General features: G+C 42.6%; 1 protein-coding gene across 5 annotated transcripts; it reads left to right on the top strand.

Annotated features, from left to right (window-relative positions):
- Positions 1-11: 11 nt before the first annotated feature.
- LOC106610345 (tetratricopeptide repeat protein 39B) lies at positions 12-14931 on the top strand. Of its 5 annotated transcripts, XM_014209662.2 has the most exons (19): positions 12-552; positions 845-862; positions 6391-6431; positions 7049-7153; positions 7407-7538; positions 7990-8066; positions 9101-9230; positions 9846-9951; positions 10205-10270; positions 10515-10638; positions 11176-11243; positions 11325-11384; positions 11641-11802; positions 12992-13083; positions 13305-13425; positions 13517-13628; positions 13793-13910; positions 14054-14170; positions 14263-14931. In XM_014209662.2, exons 3-19 carry the CDS (start codon positions 6391-6393, stop codon positions 14375-14377), a joined length of 1746 nt encoding a protein of 581 aa, XP_014065137.1. In that variant the 5' UTR covers positions 12-552; positions 845-862; the 3' UTR covers positions 14378-14931. The 5 variants fall into 5 exon arrangements, with proteins under 5 accessions (XP_014065137.1, XP_045578804.1, XP_045578803.1 ...); XM_045722848.1 differs by lacking the exon at positions 7407-7538; XM_014209660.2 differs by lacking the exon at positions 12-552 and having other exon boundaries at positions 563-862.
- The last annotated feature ends 2206 nt before the right edge of the window (positions 14932-17137 follow it).

The raw sequence follows: 17137 nt of genomic DNA on the forward strand, positions 1-17137 counted from the left end.
CGCGGAGGGAGGAGTGCCCATCTCAAATGGAAGAGTAATCTGCGCCGCTCGGTCATTTTGTCAGCATAGTGCACCGTCCAGAAACATGCATCACTTTCCATGACTAGTTTTCATTGGGAGGGCAGATAACGCGTTTTTATCCAAAGCAATCACAGAATCCTAATAATTTCTACACGTGCTGAACTACGTCACTTTTGCATTGCGCCGACTTCGCCATTGGACAAAGTGGGGCAGCCAGGTACCAAATCGAATGCAATCAACTTTCAGCCGGGCAAAAACACGCCTAAACGGGTGCCCGGGCATGATTAATCGAACTCCCTCTCTAATAGAGTAGAAGCATCTCGTTAGCATAGGTTAATTGTGGTGCTGCGTTTTGCATTTTTTTTTATTTGTATTTAACTAGGCATGTCAGTTAAGAACAAATTCTTGGCCAATTGTGCGCCGTCCCATTCACGGCCGGATGTGATACAGCCTGGTTTCGAATCAGGTACTATAGTGACGCCTCTTGCGCTGAGATGCAGTGCCTTAGACCGCTGCGCCACTGCAATTTAGGTGGGTGTATCCTTGATTATGAAGCCCCACCATGCATAATTTAGTAGGCTATTTTATAAAGGTGTCAAATGGGAAAGTTCTCTTCCTTCTGATGAAAGATTAACTCCAAAGCCCAATAGCTATTTTTTTTCGTCTAAATTCAGAGAGAACTATCTCCTTTCTTTCATCAACTGATATCTTTTAGACCTATTTCCCCCCAATGTATTTATACATTTCTTTATTTCTTTATTAAATTTCGTTTCTTCTTTATTTGACAATCATTCCTGTCCTATCGAACATGGCTCACGTGAAGAATGGGAACATCCAAAAGGTAAGACGCTTTTAGCCTTTTTACTTATTTTTATTATTTGAATGTTCAATAGGCCAACATTTTATTTAAAGGGGAAATCTGTGATTTTGATATCATTGATGATCAGTCCTTGTAGAGCTGCCCATGAATTTGAGAGCGGTTACATTTCAATAAAAATGTCAAATATATGTCAACAGTCCTTCTTCCAAAGGACCCTTCCCTGGATAAAATTTCGTGATCATTTTTTGGGGATATTTTGTATTTCCACCAAAATAATCTGCTATCATGGGTCTGACTTTTGTTTTTGTTTTTTTTGCCTAATCCTACTTTCTATAGAAGCTTTCAATATCATTTTTGTATAGCATCATACCCATTACTTTAGTTGGAAAGTGTATTTTGGTCGAAGATGGATAATAGCTTCATTGTTTTGTTGTTCTTAAAGGTCCAATGCTGCCGTTTTTATCTCAATATTAAATTATTTCTGGGTAACAATTAAGTGGGCTGCCTTACTAACCACGTTTCCATCCCCAGTTTTTATGCTATTAGGCTACCTTCTAAATAAATCAATAAAGACAGCTGTGATGGAAATAGGAGGTTTCGGTACAATTTTATGAATGCGGACAGATAGGGCCAATTTGTTCGTTGGACATGGAGGGATATTATTGTGTCGTAAAATAAATTATGCGAGAGATGGCATTGGAAACGCCTTTATGCGCAAATATAGATATAATAACCACCATATCCACGTAAACTTGGAGTCACGCGATGATAAAGTGTGTTGTCCTCCCACTAACACTCGGGAAACAATGCCGTTTATAGGCAACAGAGTAAATACATTCATAAACTCATTATTACAAAAACAGCCCTATATCCACACTATAGCAAAAATAATTTTGCGTTATGCCAGCGAGATTGATCTGTTAGAATATCTAATATTAATTCAGGAAGATGGACAAGCAAGAGAGTGAGAGGTGAAAGTGCATTATAGCAGAGTCAGGTAGGCTACAAGTAGGGATGCAGGAAGAGGATGATTATGTGGGCCTACAGCAAGAAGGAAAAAAGTTAGCCCAACTAGGTAATCATTCATTATTTGGATTATGGATGATCAATTATTGTTCTGTCACTGCATGACAATGCACATTTGTTATAGCCTACAGTTGTTATTGTCTTTGAAGCCAAAAACAAGACATGCATTTTTGGGAAATGCTCTAAATAGCAAGTTGTTCAGTTGTTTATTTTCATACCAGTAGGGCTCTCCTAGCTGTGCTGTTGAGGAACTACTAGAGCAAGCTGACTTAGTTGTTTTCTTTGGAACACAACCCTGCATCCCCGCCATCACACAATTACTGTTTACGCATTCTAAAAAGGTCCATTCTAAATTGCAATCTGGTCAGGTGGGCGTTTGAAAGTGTGTTCTATTGCCAACATGGCTAGCTAAGTTACAAAATACGATCTTAGTGTTAGACTTTCACAAGGCAATTCAGAGAAGCAGATCGTAATTTTGGTGTGCATATATACTGAACAAAAATATAAAGACAACATGCAACAATTTCAATGATTTTACTGAGTTACAGTTCATATAAGGACATCAGTAAATTGAAATAAATGCATTAGGCCATAATATATGGATTTCACATGACTGGGCAGTGGCCACCCACTTGGGTGTCAGGCCACCCACTTGGGAGCCATGCCATCCAATCAGAATGAGTCCCCCCCCCACAAAAGGGCTTTAATTACAGACAGAAATACTCCTCAGTTGAATCAGCTGTCCGGGTGGCTGGTCTCAGACGAACCCGCAGGTGAAGAAGTCGGAGGGGGAGGTCCTGGGTTGGCATGGTTACACGTGGTCTGCGGTTGTGAGGCAGGTTTGACAAACTGCCAAATTCTCTAAAATGACATTGGCGGCGGCTTATGGTAGAGAAATGAACATTCAATTCTCTGGCAAAGGCTCTGGCGAACATTCCTGCAGTTAGCATGCCAATTGCACACTCCCTCAAGACATCTGTGGCACTGAGTTGTGTGACAAAAATGCACATTTTAGAGTGGCCTTTTGTTGTCCCCAGCACAAGGTGCACCTGTATAATGACCACGCTCTTTAATCAGCTTCTTGATATGCCACACCTGTCAGGTGGATGGATTATCTTGGCAAATGGGAGAAATGCTCACTAACGGATGTAAACAAATTTGAGAAGGTTTTTGTGCATATGCTTCCCTGTGGCTCACTTGGTAGAGCATGGTGTTTGCAACGCCAGGATGGTGTGTGCAACGCCAGGGTTGTGGGTTCGATTCCCACAGGGGGCCAGTTCAAAAAAATAAATAAAAAAAATACAAATGCATGAAATGTATGTAAGTCGCTCTGGATAAGAGCGTCTGCTAAATGACTAAAATGTAAATGTATATGGAACATTAATGGGATCTTTTATTTCAGCTCATGAAACCAACACTCTACATATTGCGTTTATATTTTTAATCAGTATATAGCATCACAGCGCTGGCAAACATGGTTGACCATCACCCTGACCAAAATGACTGACATTTATCCCATCATAAGAAGATTGATGGCCATTCTAATATTCTAATTCTATGAGCATGTTACTGTACAGCCCCTGTGTCCCAATGTCAAATCAAATCTTATTGGTCACATACACATGGTTAGCAGATGTTAATGCGAGTGTAGCGAAATACTTGTGCTTCTAGTTCTGACAGTGCAGTAATATCTAAGTAATCTAACAATTCCCCAACCGAATACACACATATCTAAAGGGGTGAATGAGAATATGTACACGTAAGTATATGGATGAGCGATGTCCGATCGGCATAGGCAAGGTGCAGTAGATGGTATAAAGTACAGTATATGCATATGATATGATTAATGTATACATTTATTCAAGTGGCATTGCTTAAAGTGACTAGTGAACCATTTCTTAAAGTGGTCACTGATTGGGTCTCAATGTAGGCAGCAGCCTCTGAGTTAGTGATCGCTGTTTAGCAGTCTGATGGCCTTGAGATAGAAGCTGTTTTTCAGTCTCTCTGTCCCAGCTTTGATGCACCTGGACTGACCTCGCCTTCTGGATGGTAGCGGTATGAACAGGCAGTGGCTCGGGTAGTTGGTGTCCTTGATGATCTTTTTGGCCTTCCTGTGACATCGGGTGCTGTAGTTGTCATGGAGGGCAGGTAGTTTGCTCCCGGTGATGCGTTGTGCAGACCGCACCACCCTCTGGAGAGCCTTGCAGTTGAGGGCGGTGCAGTTGCTGTACCAGGCTGTTATGCAGCCCGACAGGATGCTCTCAATTGTGCATCTGTAAAAGTTTGTCAGGGTTTTTGGTGGCAAGCCAAATTTCTTGAGCCTCCTGAGGTTGAAGAGGCGCTGTTGATCATTCTTCACCAAACTCTCTGTGGGTGGACCTTTTCAGTGTCTGTGACGTGTACGCCCAGGAACTGAAAACTTTCCACCTTCTCCACTACTGTCCCTTCGATGTGGATAGGGGGGTGCTCCCTCTGCTGTTTCCTGAAGTCCACGATCATCTCCTTTTGTTTTGTTGACGTTGAGTGAGAGGTTATTTTCCTGACACCACACTTCAAGTGCCCTCACCTCCTCCCTGTAGGCTGTCTCGTCGTTGTTGGTAATCAAGCCTACCACTGTAGTGTCGTCTGCAAACTTGATGATTGAGTTGGAGGCGTGCGTGGCCACGCAGTCGTGGGTGAACAGGGAGTACAGGAGGGGGCTGAGCACGCACCCTTGTGTGAGGGTCAGCCAAGTGGAGATGTTTCCTACCTTCGCCACCTGGGGGCGGCACGTCAGAAAGTCCAGGACCCAATTGCACAGGGCGGGGTTGAGACCCAGGGCCTCTAGCTTGATGATGAGCTTGGAGGGTACTATGGTGTTGAATGCTGAGCTGTAGTCAATGAACAGCATTCTTACATAGGTATTCCTCTTGTCCAGATGGGATATGGCAGTGTGCAGTGTGATGGCGATTGCGTCGTCTGTGGACCTGTTGGGGCGGTATGCAAACTGAAGTGGGTCTAGGGTGGCCGGTAAGGTGGCAGTGATATGATCCTTGAGTAGTCTCTCAGAGCACTTCATGATGACAGAAGTGAGTGCTATGGGGCGGTAGTCATTTAGTTCCGTTATCAGTGACACTTATCAAAATTGGCTATTTTGAACCGGTGCGAGTATAAAGAGCAAACCTACGTCACTTTTGTTTTGAGACAACTTCGCCATCGGCCAAAACGGGGCACCAGGCTCAAGCCTAGGAAGCAACTCGGTTCCAAAACGAATGCAATCAACAGTAACCTGGTTCACCCGGGCATGCCTGGGGTATTAAAGCCTTGTTCACATTGGCAGTTTGAAATGACTCAAATACAAAATAAATGTTGCATTTCTGATATGAGTCTTCTCTTTCCTGCATTCTGAACAGCCAAAAAGCACATGGAATCGGATATTTCAAGACATTTCAAACCCCCTTCGTAGGTGGTTTGAAGTCCGGTACAAATCTAATTCCTGGCGCTGTGACTTGTCTTAACGGTCAAATCTGATTTATTTGCCCTGAAGTGGTTTTTAGACTGTTATTCTGCATATCTTGTTGCTTGCTAGCTACAACAGTTTGACAAGAACATGTGGTAGCTAACTAGCTTTTTAATTGTTGACAAACAAATTAGTTTGTGCGCTAGAAAGCTAAACAGCTAGCTAGTTGACTGCTGTGACTAGACAAAAAGGACTCGTTTTGAAAGCTGGACCATCTTATTCTTTGAAGCTCTAAACATGTTCTTACACTATGAGTTTGAGTATTCAAAGCCACTGGGAAATGTCCATGGCATTGTCGTCACCTTAGCTTGTTACATAACTTCTGAGTGATAGGAACCAGGAACCAGGAGCACCACCACCAATCAGCCTACACCACTGCACACACACCCGTCATTACTATGACAACTAGCGTAACCATGTCAGCAAATGACTGCTGTCTGAACACAAACAAAACTGATCTGGTCACTTGTAACTTGCAGTTTGGACAGTCAGTATTCCAAAGCTGATTTGAAAAGCAAAACTGACTTGAGCGTTAAGGCCTGCAGTGTGAACAAGGATTAATAAACCCCTCACTGTAAGTGACTTCTTTGTTATTGCCTTCCTTTGAGGTAATAACTGATTAGAAACACTTCAAAGAAGAGGGTAAGGAAGGATACACTTCAGGAATTTGAACGAGGCCCAGAACTCTCAATTATCCAATGGGAATCCTGTGACAAATGCACTGCTATACCAAAGAAGAAAAATAAATTCACTGCGATGGTATTTAGATTGATTCTCAGAGGTTACGTTTACACTTATCCCATGTCTTATATTTTTCCACTAATTGGCCTTTTGACCAATCAGATCAGCTCTAAAAAAGAGCTGATGTGAAAAGCTCCAATGGGATTGGTCAAAAGACCAGTTAGTGGAGAAAAATATGAAAATTGGGCTGCCTGTATAAACACAGCCAAAGGGCTTGCAGTTTGGCTCGGCACTGAGGATGGCTCCTTGTGCAGTTGATAAACTTGATTTCCTTGACTTTCAGATGGACCCAGAGGATCCCTTTCTCCTGGTACCTGATAAGACGTAAGTCTCCTACTTCACAAGTCTATGCTAAGATACACATTGATTTAGATATTCCCTCTATGTAAAAGAGCTATCAGAAGTCCATAAGCTATGTAACCATAGTTACAGTATTAATGCCTACAGCACAAATCTCAGCCGATGCAGACACATTCAACATTGTGTTCTGTATCTAAATAGATATTTAATACTGTCTGCCGCATGCTGTGACTGCTATAGCCCCCATACTCAACTGGTGGACTGCAATCCGGACCCAGAACAGGGTCAATATGGACTCAAGTTCTTTAGGAACTCTGTTGGGATTTAACCCCTGGTATCATATAAACACACACAAGACATGGACGAGTGTCGAATTACAGGAAAGTAGCTTTAAAATTGCCAAATTCTTAATGCCAGCAAGAGGGGTTTGAACAGTTTGGAATCGCATGGGTTGTGAGTTTATTTTATTACGCCAATAAATGACCTTTGCCGCCTAGGACATTTTGTGTTACCCAACCTTCTCAAATGGTACTTGAGTAACCCTTTTCTAGAGTCCTGTCAAAAGCAGCCAATGACATCCATGTGTAGAACATTACTGGAGACATACTACACCTGATCTGCACTTCTGTTTCCCTTCCCAGGAAATCCCAGATGGATTTAGAGACTGCCTTGCAGGATAGTGCCAAAGCCCTTGACCTCTTCCTCAACAACCGGTTCTCAGACGCCTTGGATCTCCTCAGACCCTGGTATGTCCCATTCACCATCATCATAGCTTGCCTTGAGGCTTTACATCATTTAGGATGAACTGCTCATGTCTGTCTCTAATAGTGATGGATGGTGACCTGTTCGGTAAGGTGTATTCTACTGCAATATTGCCAACACAAATTGTCCTAATTGGCTACCAGAAACGGTCCACTTTCTCTGTGTATATTCATTGGTTGGTCACATTGGATCCATTTCTCAATAAAATGCTTCTCGAGTTTCGTCATGTTCTTTCAGGAGGAGCCAAAGTATGTACCACGCCGTGGGCTACAGCAGCATGTTGGCCATGCAGGCGGGCATGACCTTTGAACCCAAGGATGTTGAAAAGGCCATGACTGCTCTGCAGGAGTCTCTGCAGACGTGCCAGATGTACGGTTTTGCTTCTCTCATAGAAATGACATGAATGTAGGGCATCTAGTTCTGTAGAGTTTCAATTGCCAATGCATTGAAGAAGCTTTATCTCACGCGTCAGATTCAGACATTGTTGGGCAATGGCAGGACTTAGCTATTGTTTCGATTCAAGACTCTAGCTCTAAGCGGACACCCCGCCTCTGTTTTGGTAAAAAGCTGAAGGATGGACCTGGAGTAATGCAACTATGGATGATGCAAGGACTGTTAGTTTGCAAACATTGGAGTTACCCCATCAGAACCCAAAATGTACATGTGGTTTTGACAATTGAACTAAGCTCATGAGGCATTTATCTGTGTTATATTCTTCAAGAATCAATCGTAGTGTATATATTATACTTTTTTTTTGGTCCAAAAGTGGATGTAGCAACTAAGGATTCTAACTTTAACACAGTACGTTATCTCATCACAGGTTCCGGAAGAAGACTAACATGGTGGAGGCCATCACTGAAATGTTTTACAAGCAGCCAGCTGACGACTTAACTGAAGGTGTGATGGGCATACCATCTCCGTGATGGCTGTAGGTTATAAAGGACGATATCAGTATGTCGACAACTGGACATCCATACATGTAGTATGATGCATGACAATGTGAAAATTAGAGTAGTATGAGTCATCCATACTGAAATATACATGTTTCATGAGTGGCGTTTGATTGATTTCATGTATTTTATTGTTTGGGTTGTCATGCTTCAGGATGCCCAGCACACATGGGGGTAAAATACTATTTGCTGTAGCAAAATTATAATATATGCACAGTATAGTTTATTTGGAAAGTTTTCAGACCCCATTACTTTTTCCACATTTTGTTAAGTTACAGCCTTATTCTAAAAATGTATTAAATTGTTTTTCAATCTACACACACTATACCCCATAATGACAAAGCAAAAATAGGTTTTTACAAATGTTTGCTAATTTAAAAAAAGAAAACTGATCACGTTTACGTACGTGTTCAGACCCTTTACTCAGTACTTTGTTGAAGCACCTTTGGCAGCGATTACAGCCTTGATTCTTCTTGGGTATGTGCCTCAACACAATCCTGTTTTGGTGCTCTACGGACAATTCCTTTGACCTCATGGCTTGGTTTTTGCTCTGACATGAACTGTCAACTGTGGGACCTTACATAGACAGGTGTGTGCCTTTCCAAATCATGTCCAATCAATATAATTTACCACAGGTGGACTCCAATCAAGTTGTAGAAACACCTCAAGGATGATCAATGGAAACAGGATGCACCTGAGCTCAATTGCAAAGGGTCAATAGCAAAGGGTCTGAATACTTATGTAAATACATTTCTATGTTCTGCAAAAATGTCTAAACCTGTTATTGTATGTGTAGATTGACAAATGTATTTAATCAATTTCAGAATAAGACAACGTAAAAATGTGGAAAAAGGGAAGGGGTCCTGAATACTTTCCGAATGCACTGTTTACATATACTACATCCACATTGGTTTAAATGTGTGGGTCTGTTCTGGACTTTGAGTGACAGGCATCTCTTTGTTTGCTCCTTGCCCGGTGCAGAGGAGATGCATGCGGAGTTGTGCTATGCTGAGGCGCTATTGCAGAAGGCTGCACTCACTTTTCTGGAGGAGAGCATGATCAGCTTCATCAAAGGAGGCATCAAGATCCGCAACAGCTTTCTGATCTACAAGTGGGCAGTTGTTTTTTGTTTTTTCTTCTTCACACGACTGACCCAAACCAAGCTGTACTGAGCTGGCCTGGTTTCACATGAACTGGTTGATGATTTATAATGTGAAAAGGATTTTATATTTCGTGTTTGGGTAGTCCAGTCACAGGTGGCTGGTGACACCTTAATTGGGGAGGACGGGCTCAAAGTAATGTCTGGAATGATATCAAGCACATCAAATGTGGTTTCCATATGTTTGATACCATTCACTCCATTCCAGTTTATTATTAGCCGCCGCCACCATCCTCTCACCAGCCTCCTGTGCTTCCAGTATAAGAATGACTGTTCACAGAATTGATGCACTAGAAAGAAATGAATCAAATGTTATCAGGCAGTGATTTATTTTTAGCAGGGTCACATTTGAGAGTCAAGTATTTTGGGAGATCTTGCATGGTTGATGGTGTACTCAAGTTCATAGTTCAGTATATGTCATTCTGTCCATGAGCTACTCTTGTCTATTAATGTTCTGTATTATGTCATGTTTTGTGTGGACCCCAGGAAGAGTAGCTGCTTCATTAGCAATGTCTAATGGGGATCCTTATAAAATAAACAAATATCTGTTTGGCTCCTCTCTACCAGGGAATGTGATGTTATGTCAACCATGGCAAAGAACCAGTCTGACCAGATGAGCACACAAGCTCACTTCAGGAGCGGTGTGAACATGGGCATTGGTTCATTTAACTTGGTAAGAGCGTTGGTGTTTAGTGTTTCAGCTTCAGCGTTATAGGTGAGGTAGAAGATGGTAGGACAGGCAGATTAATAAGAGTTGCTAAAGCGGTCAACTGTAAGATTACAAATATTTTTTTCTCAACTCAAATGAGGAATGTTTTTATTTTCTATTGGCTGTTTTTTTTTCTTTGACATGAAAGGGGGATTTTTGTTTTGTGGTCCTCAGATGCTGAGGTCACTATCTTCACCGTTTGGTTTTCCTCTTTCAGTATTTGTCTCTCTTGCCGAGCAAGGTCCTCAGACTACTGGAGTGGATGGGTTTCTCTGGAGACCGGGTAGGTGACGAGGAGCAGTCTCACCACTTCTCTCTCTGAGACTATTAAGCATCACACACCGGCCGCCTTGCAAAATATTCCTTTTCTCTTGAATAGTCCGAGTGGGGAGTCTTTTTTTCAAAGTAATTATTGTCAAAAATAATACATCTGTAAATGTTTGAAATGATACATTTCTTTAGTTTACTTCCCATTATGCCTCATAATTAAGCCAATGACAATGCAATGAAGTGTATGTTGTTGACAGAGGCTTGTTGTACAGGAAGTGGGTCTGTCCCAGCTGAGGGAGGGGGCAGCCAGCAACAGCCTACGCTCCATCCTCAGCACTCTGTGCCTCCTGATGTACCACCTCTACATCAGCGTCATACTGGGTAAGGTACAGATCTAGGATCAGCTTTCCCTCCCCGAAATCTTACCATAACCTGGGAACACTAAATTGGGGAAAACCCAAAAAGGACCCAAGACCTGTGGGCAACATTGACCTACTCCTCAAATGCCACACAGGCCACTGGAGTTTTGAGGATAAAGGATGCCCTCTGGTGGTGACAATGCTAAACTGCTCCATTGTTACTACAGTACTGTGATCATCAACTGTCTCAGTCACGCTTTACAAAGTCACTTTGTCTCCAGCTGGTTTCTTATGTGAAGAGCATTTAATCCATTTGTATGGACTATTAGGCTGTGTTTACACAGGCAGCCCAGTTGTGATCTCTTTTCCACTCATTTATCTTTTGACCAATCAGGTCTTTTCACATCAAATCTTTTTCAGAACTGATCTGATTGGACAAAAGATGAATTATTGAAAAAGATAGAATTGGACTGCCTGTGTAAATGTATCCTTAGATAATGGGTTTTAATTTACAACAGCCATTAGGGTTGATTGATGCCTTGTCTTTCCTTCTCTATAGGTACTGGTGAGGCGAACCTGGTAGAGTCTGATGTTCTTCTGGAGCCCTACATTGAAAAGTTCCCCAATGTAAGTGAACAGTCCCCCTCCTGCAAGGTCTTCCCACTTGCCACCTCTCCTCCGTTAACATTGACTGTGGTTGTTCTCTAGGGGGCCCTCATTCTCTTCTACCAGGCCAGGATTGCTTTGCTCAAGGGTAACTTTGAATTTGTGAGTAATCTCCCTTTTTAAGAAAGGCATCTTCATACATTTTCCTGGGTAGTATTCATTAGTGTACCAAATGGAAGAAAACATAACTGGGAGCAACTTCCCAAACTTGTCCAATGAGAAACACTTGTGTTCTGTTGCAAAGCATTTTGCTATGCTGTGCCCTAATGAATATGACCCTGTCTGCTATGTTACAAGTTATAACATGTACTCCTCTAACAAGAACCATATCTCATTATTTTGTGTATCTGTCCGCCAGGCCCAGAAGAAGTTCCTGGAGTGCATAGCGGCGCAGCAGGAGTGGCGTCAGATCCACCATCTGTGTTACTGGGAGCTTATGTGGTCCTACTCCTTCCAGCAGGACTGGCTGGAGGCCTACCAGTATGCAGACCTTCTCTGCAAAGAGAGCAAGTGGTCCCAGGTATAGTAGACCTGTAGCAGCCTGACTAAAACATTTAGGATGGAGGTCCCAGGTATAGTAGACCTGTAGCAGCCTGACTAAAACATTTAGGATGGAGGTCCCAGGTATAGTAGACCTGTAGCAGCCTGACTAAAACATTTAGGATGGAGGTCCCAGGTATAGTAGACCTGTAGCAGCCTGACTAAAACATTTAGGATGGAGGTCCCAGGTATAGTAGACCTGTAGCAGCCTGACTAAAACATTTAGGATGGAGGTCCCAGGTATAGTACACCTGTAGCAGCCTGACTAAAACATTTAGGATGGAGGTCCCAGGTATAGTACACCTGTAGCAGCCTGACTAAAACATTTAGGATGGAGGTCCCAGGTATAGTAGACCTGTAGCAGCCTGACTAAAACATTTAGGATGGAGGTCCCAGGTATAGTAGACCTGTAGCAGCCTGACTAAAACATTTAGGATGGAGGTCCCAGGTATAGTAGACCTGTAGCAGCCTGACTAAAACATTTAGGATGGAGGTCCCAGGTATAGTACACAGTGGCGGTTCTAGACCATTTCAACTGGGTGGGGGGGGGGGCCAAGCTGGGGCCAGTTGTACTGTTAGAGGGGCCAGTTACATTAGACGTTATTGTTGTCATATTGTTTTCTTCACTGCATTGCAGGCATTAGCAGGCAAAAGACCATGTTCATAATCATGAGTGTTCTGCGTTGCCACTGTCTAATAACGGATGTATAGCAAAAATGATAGTACACACACACCTGATAGTACACACACTTTTTGTTGTCACATACACTGGAAAGGTGCAGTGACGTGTGTTGTTTTACAGGGTCTGCCATAGTGGTACGATGCCCCTGGTGCAGTTTAGGATCAAGTGGACATCGATAGATTTTTCACCTTGTCGGCTTGGGTATATGAACCAGGGACATTTCGGTTACAGGCCCAACACTAACCGCTAGGCTACCTGCTGCCCTAGCAGCCTAACTAAAACCATTTTACTTCCCGGTCACAGATTAAGGTCCTTATCCAGTTTTCCAGTAACTCTCCTCTCCTATACTTTTTCTTATTTTTTTTAACCCTTACGGTCTTTCCTCCTTGCTCTTTACAGCTCCCCCATGTTCTAAAACTGGTATATCCCCTGGAGGTCTGGGTACAGATGGGACATATTCATTGTGACGTTTGGTCTCTCCTGGCAGGCTCTGTACGTGTTCCAGAAAGCTTCCATCCTCAGCATGATGCCAGAGGAGGAGGTGAAGAAAACTGGGGAGAATGTGGAACAGTTGTTCAGGTATGTGTTGTCAATAAAGCCGCATTTTATTTGTATGGCACCCAAAGATACTATGCAACTTGAAAAGAAAGTAGGTCCACACCAAAAAAAAGATTACTATATTTTCAGGATGGCATAAATGTAATATTTACATGAATCATAAACTGAACAGAAGGCACTGTTACACAGGGAAGGTGGGTTGTTAAGGTTTATAGTTTTGGCTACTTTCATGTGTCTTATAGGCAAGTGGAGAGCCTGCGGCTGCGGATTGCAGGGAAGTCTATCCCAACGGAGAAGTTCGCCGCGAAGAAGGCTCAGCGGTACAGCGCCGCAACGCCAGTGACGCTGGTGATTCCTGCCGTGGTGAGAACACATTTTTTTATTTATTCAAAGAAATATACGTGAACTTTTAAAATGTGGTATTTAGGTCTAAAATGCATTTTCCTCATGACAGGAAATGATATATGTTTGGAATGGCTTCACCATTGTTGGCAAAAGGCCTGAACTGACAGAGAGCATTCTGGTCACTATCAAGAAAGCAGAGGAGCAACTGAAGAATGACCCAAGTTCGTTTACCTTCACAATGCTCTAGGTCTAATCTATGGGATGGTGTGGGGGTCTCAATGGGAAAAAAATGGTCCATTGTGGTAGAAATGCCAGGGCTGATTTCTGGTCCATCAGCCCCCGTCTAATACAGAATAAATGATTTTTTTTTTCTTTCCTCTCCCAGATCCATCAGAGTACCACGTGGATGACCAGTGCATGGTCCAGATGCTGAAGGGGCTGTGTCTGAGACACCTGGGCCGTCTCGACCAGGCCCAACTCTGCTTTACACAGGTCATCTCCAGGTAAGGCTATTATCGCCATTCACTGATCATTGAGGAATGTGGTTTGTGTGGCTCCTCAGGGGTTAAGACTATTGATGCAGCCAAATGTAATAGATCTGTTGGCTTTCTCACAATCTGATTGTTGTGGTGTTTTGTTTTTACAGTGAAAACAGGATCAAGCATGACCACTACCTGGTGCCATACAGCATGTATGAACTGGGTCTTCTCTACAAGCAGCAAGGAGATTTGGGGAAGGCTACCACCACCATAGAAAATGCCAAGTAAGTGTCAATTGAAACCAGCACTACTTTAGATGCATTGTTTACTGCCTAGGATTAATAATGAATGTTAAGATGTATCTGGATGTTTACAGGCTGAACTACAAGGGTTATAGCATGGAGTCAAGGCTACACTTCCGTATCCATGCTGCCCTTAACACAATGGGGACCTCGGTGGCCAAACTTCCGCCCCACCACACGTCAGCTTGAGGACGCGAAGGTAAAAGGCGCCACTGCCAACGAGGAATTGCTGAATGTCTTGGGTCCATTCTACCTTGATATGGATGTGTACAGACTTGGAAGAGCCTTGATTATAGTACACTTAGAAAAAGCCTGCTCTTAAAATGTAAATGTTGCAATATGAGTATTTTACCCTTTTCTGTAGGGCCAAATCATGACTAGAGATTTGAGCACTAATTTTAAGCACAAATCTTCCATTGTAATCGATGCATGATTTACAAGAAACGTGTGAGCTACACACTTGGATCTTAGGTTAGGATATGGCCTAAATGTTTTGGGTTTAGCCTTTGATTTGAGTCAGGTTTGTCTTTTCTTTTATACTTATGTTCTATACACATTATGCTGTTATACATTCTGCTCAAACTGTTTAATTTTCTGCTAATTTAACCAATTAATTTACATTTGAACACATGGTTCTTTATTATCCACAGACATGAAGGTTCACTGGAAATGCAAAGTTTTACCTGTCATTGTACTAAGTGATTGCTCAAAAGATTTTAACAAATAAAACTGTTGGAATGGTTGAATTTGCGATTTTATGTTTTGCATGAATTGTCTGCCATTCATTCACTTACAATGAGCCCATTTATTGTCACTCAGACCTCAATAACAAAACGCATCACACCTACAAACTGCACATTACTGTTGTCTGAGCAGCAAACTGTAACTGTTCAGTCAGTTTTCAGAGGATGCTTTTTGTTACTATTCAGTACTGTATCCAAATCAGAGGTTCTCTGTTATAGCGCGTTTACTGTACAAACTCCAACCGACATGTTTCAGGTGGTTTGTGTGTGTGTGTGTGTGTATATATATATACACAAACAAAAGTATATGGACACATCTTCAAATTAGTGGATTGGGCTAGTTCAGCCACCTGTTCCTGACAGGTGTATAAAATCGAGCCCACCGCCATGCAATCTCAATTCGCAAACATTGCCAGTAGAATGGCCTTACTGAAGAGCTCAGTGACTTTCAACGTGGCATAGTCATAGATGCCACCTTTCCAACAAGTTAGTTCGTCAAATTTCTGCCCTGCTAGAGTTGCCACGGTCAACTAAGTGCTGTTATTGTGAAGTGGAAATGTCTAGGAGCAACAACTGCTCAGGCGTGAAGTGGTAGGCCACACAAGCTCACACAACGGGCCGCCGAGAGCTGAAGCATGTAGCGCGAACAAATCGTCTGTCCTCAGTTGCAACACTCACCACAGTTCCAAAATGCCTCTGGAAGCTAGGTCAGCACAAGAACTGTTCGTCAGGAGCTTCATGAAATGGGTTTCCATGGCTGAGCAGCTGCACACAAGTTTAAGATTACAATGTTCAATGCCAAGTGTTGGCTGGTGTGGTGTAAAGCTCGCGTTAAACCATTTGGCAGTCTGATGGACTAATCTGGGTTTGGCGGATACAAGGAAAATGCTACCTGAAGTTTGGTGGTAGAGTAATGGTCTGGGCCTGCTTTTCATGGTTCGGGCTAGGCCCCTTAGTTCCAGTGAAGGGAAATCTTTACCCTACAGCATACAATGACATTCTAGACGATTCTGTGCTTCCAACTTTGTGGCAACAGTTTGGGGAAGGCCCTTTCCTGTTTCAGCATGACAGTGCCCTGTGCTCAAAGCGAGGTCCATAATGAAATAGTTTGAGATGGGTGTGGAAGAACTGGACTGGCCTGCACTGACCTCAATCCCACCGAACACCTATGGGATGAATTGGAACGCAGACTGCGAGCAAGGCCTAATCGGCCAAAATCAGTGCCCGACCTCACTAATGCTCTTGGCTGAATGGAAGCAAGTCCCTGCAGCAATGTTCCAACATCTAGGGGAAAGCCTTCCCAGAAGAGTGGAGGCTGTTACAGCAGCAAAGGGGGACCAAATCCATATTAATGTCCATGATTTTGGAATGAGAGGTTTGACGAGCAGGTGTCCACATACTTTTAGTCATGTAGTGTATATTTCAGTGGGTTGGAAGTCATGCTCTAATATTGAGAAATGCAGAACAACCCCACTATATGAGCTCAGAATAATTGCAGCGTCCGAGGATCACTGACGAAAGTGCTGCTCTGAACGCTCAGATGTGTTTTGCGGTGACGCTTCTCGAGTATTTTCGGTGAGCCGACTCATTTGGCTCCGTCACGTAAAAGAAACGGCTCATTTGGACCCCAAACGGCTCTTTGTTAAAAATGCTTGAAGGGAAATTTCACTTTCTTGTATTTTATTATTTAACTTCAGATTCATCTTCAGCACCACCTCAACATATGTGAAAATGGCAGCACGTTTCTATGTTTAATGGATAAAGAGAGGAAGGTAAGCGTTTCCAGTGACATCATTGATGTGCGTCATGATTTTAACCAATTATGAGTAGGTGGTGCCGCCTAATTGTCTAATTGGTTAATTTTATAGGAAGATGTGTTTCCAGTCTTTTTGACTGAAAAACATATAAACGCTCTGTTTTCATATTTGTTAGGGTGGTGCTGGAGATGATGAATATGAAGTTGAACATTTTAGAAATGTAAAACTAGAACCAGTGAAAAAATAGCACATTTCCAATTTAAGCCCAAAAGGTAGGCAACCATTATGTCAAATCAGGAAATGCACCTCAAAATAAATGTTTATCTGGCTGGATTATTAGATGGCACAGAATTTATTTTTGCATGGACCCAATTGACACGCCCACTTTGTTTCTGCAGGGAAGATTAACCCTCTTTAGATAATTATTTAGATAATTATTTTGTAATTTA

This window comes from Salmo salar, chromosome ssa08 (assembly GCF_905237065.1).
Source record: "Salmo salar chromosome ssa08, Ssal_v3.1, whole genome shotgun sequence".
NCBI lineage: Eukaryota > Metazoa > Chordata > Actinopteri > Salmoniformes > Salmonidae > Salmo > Salmo salar.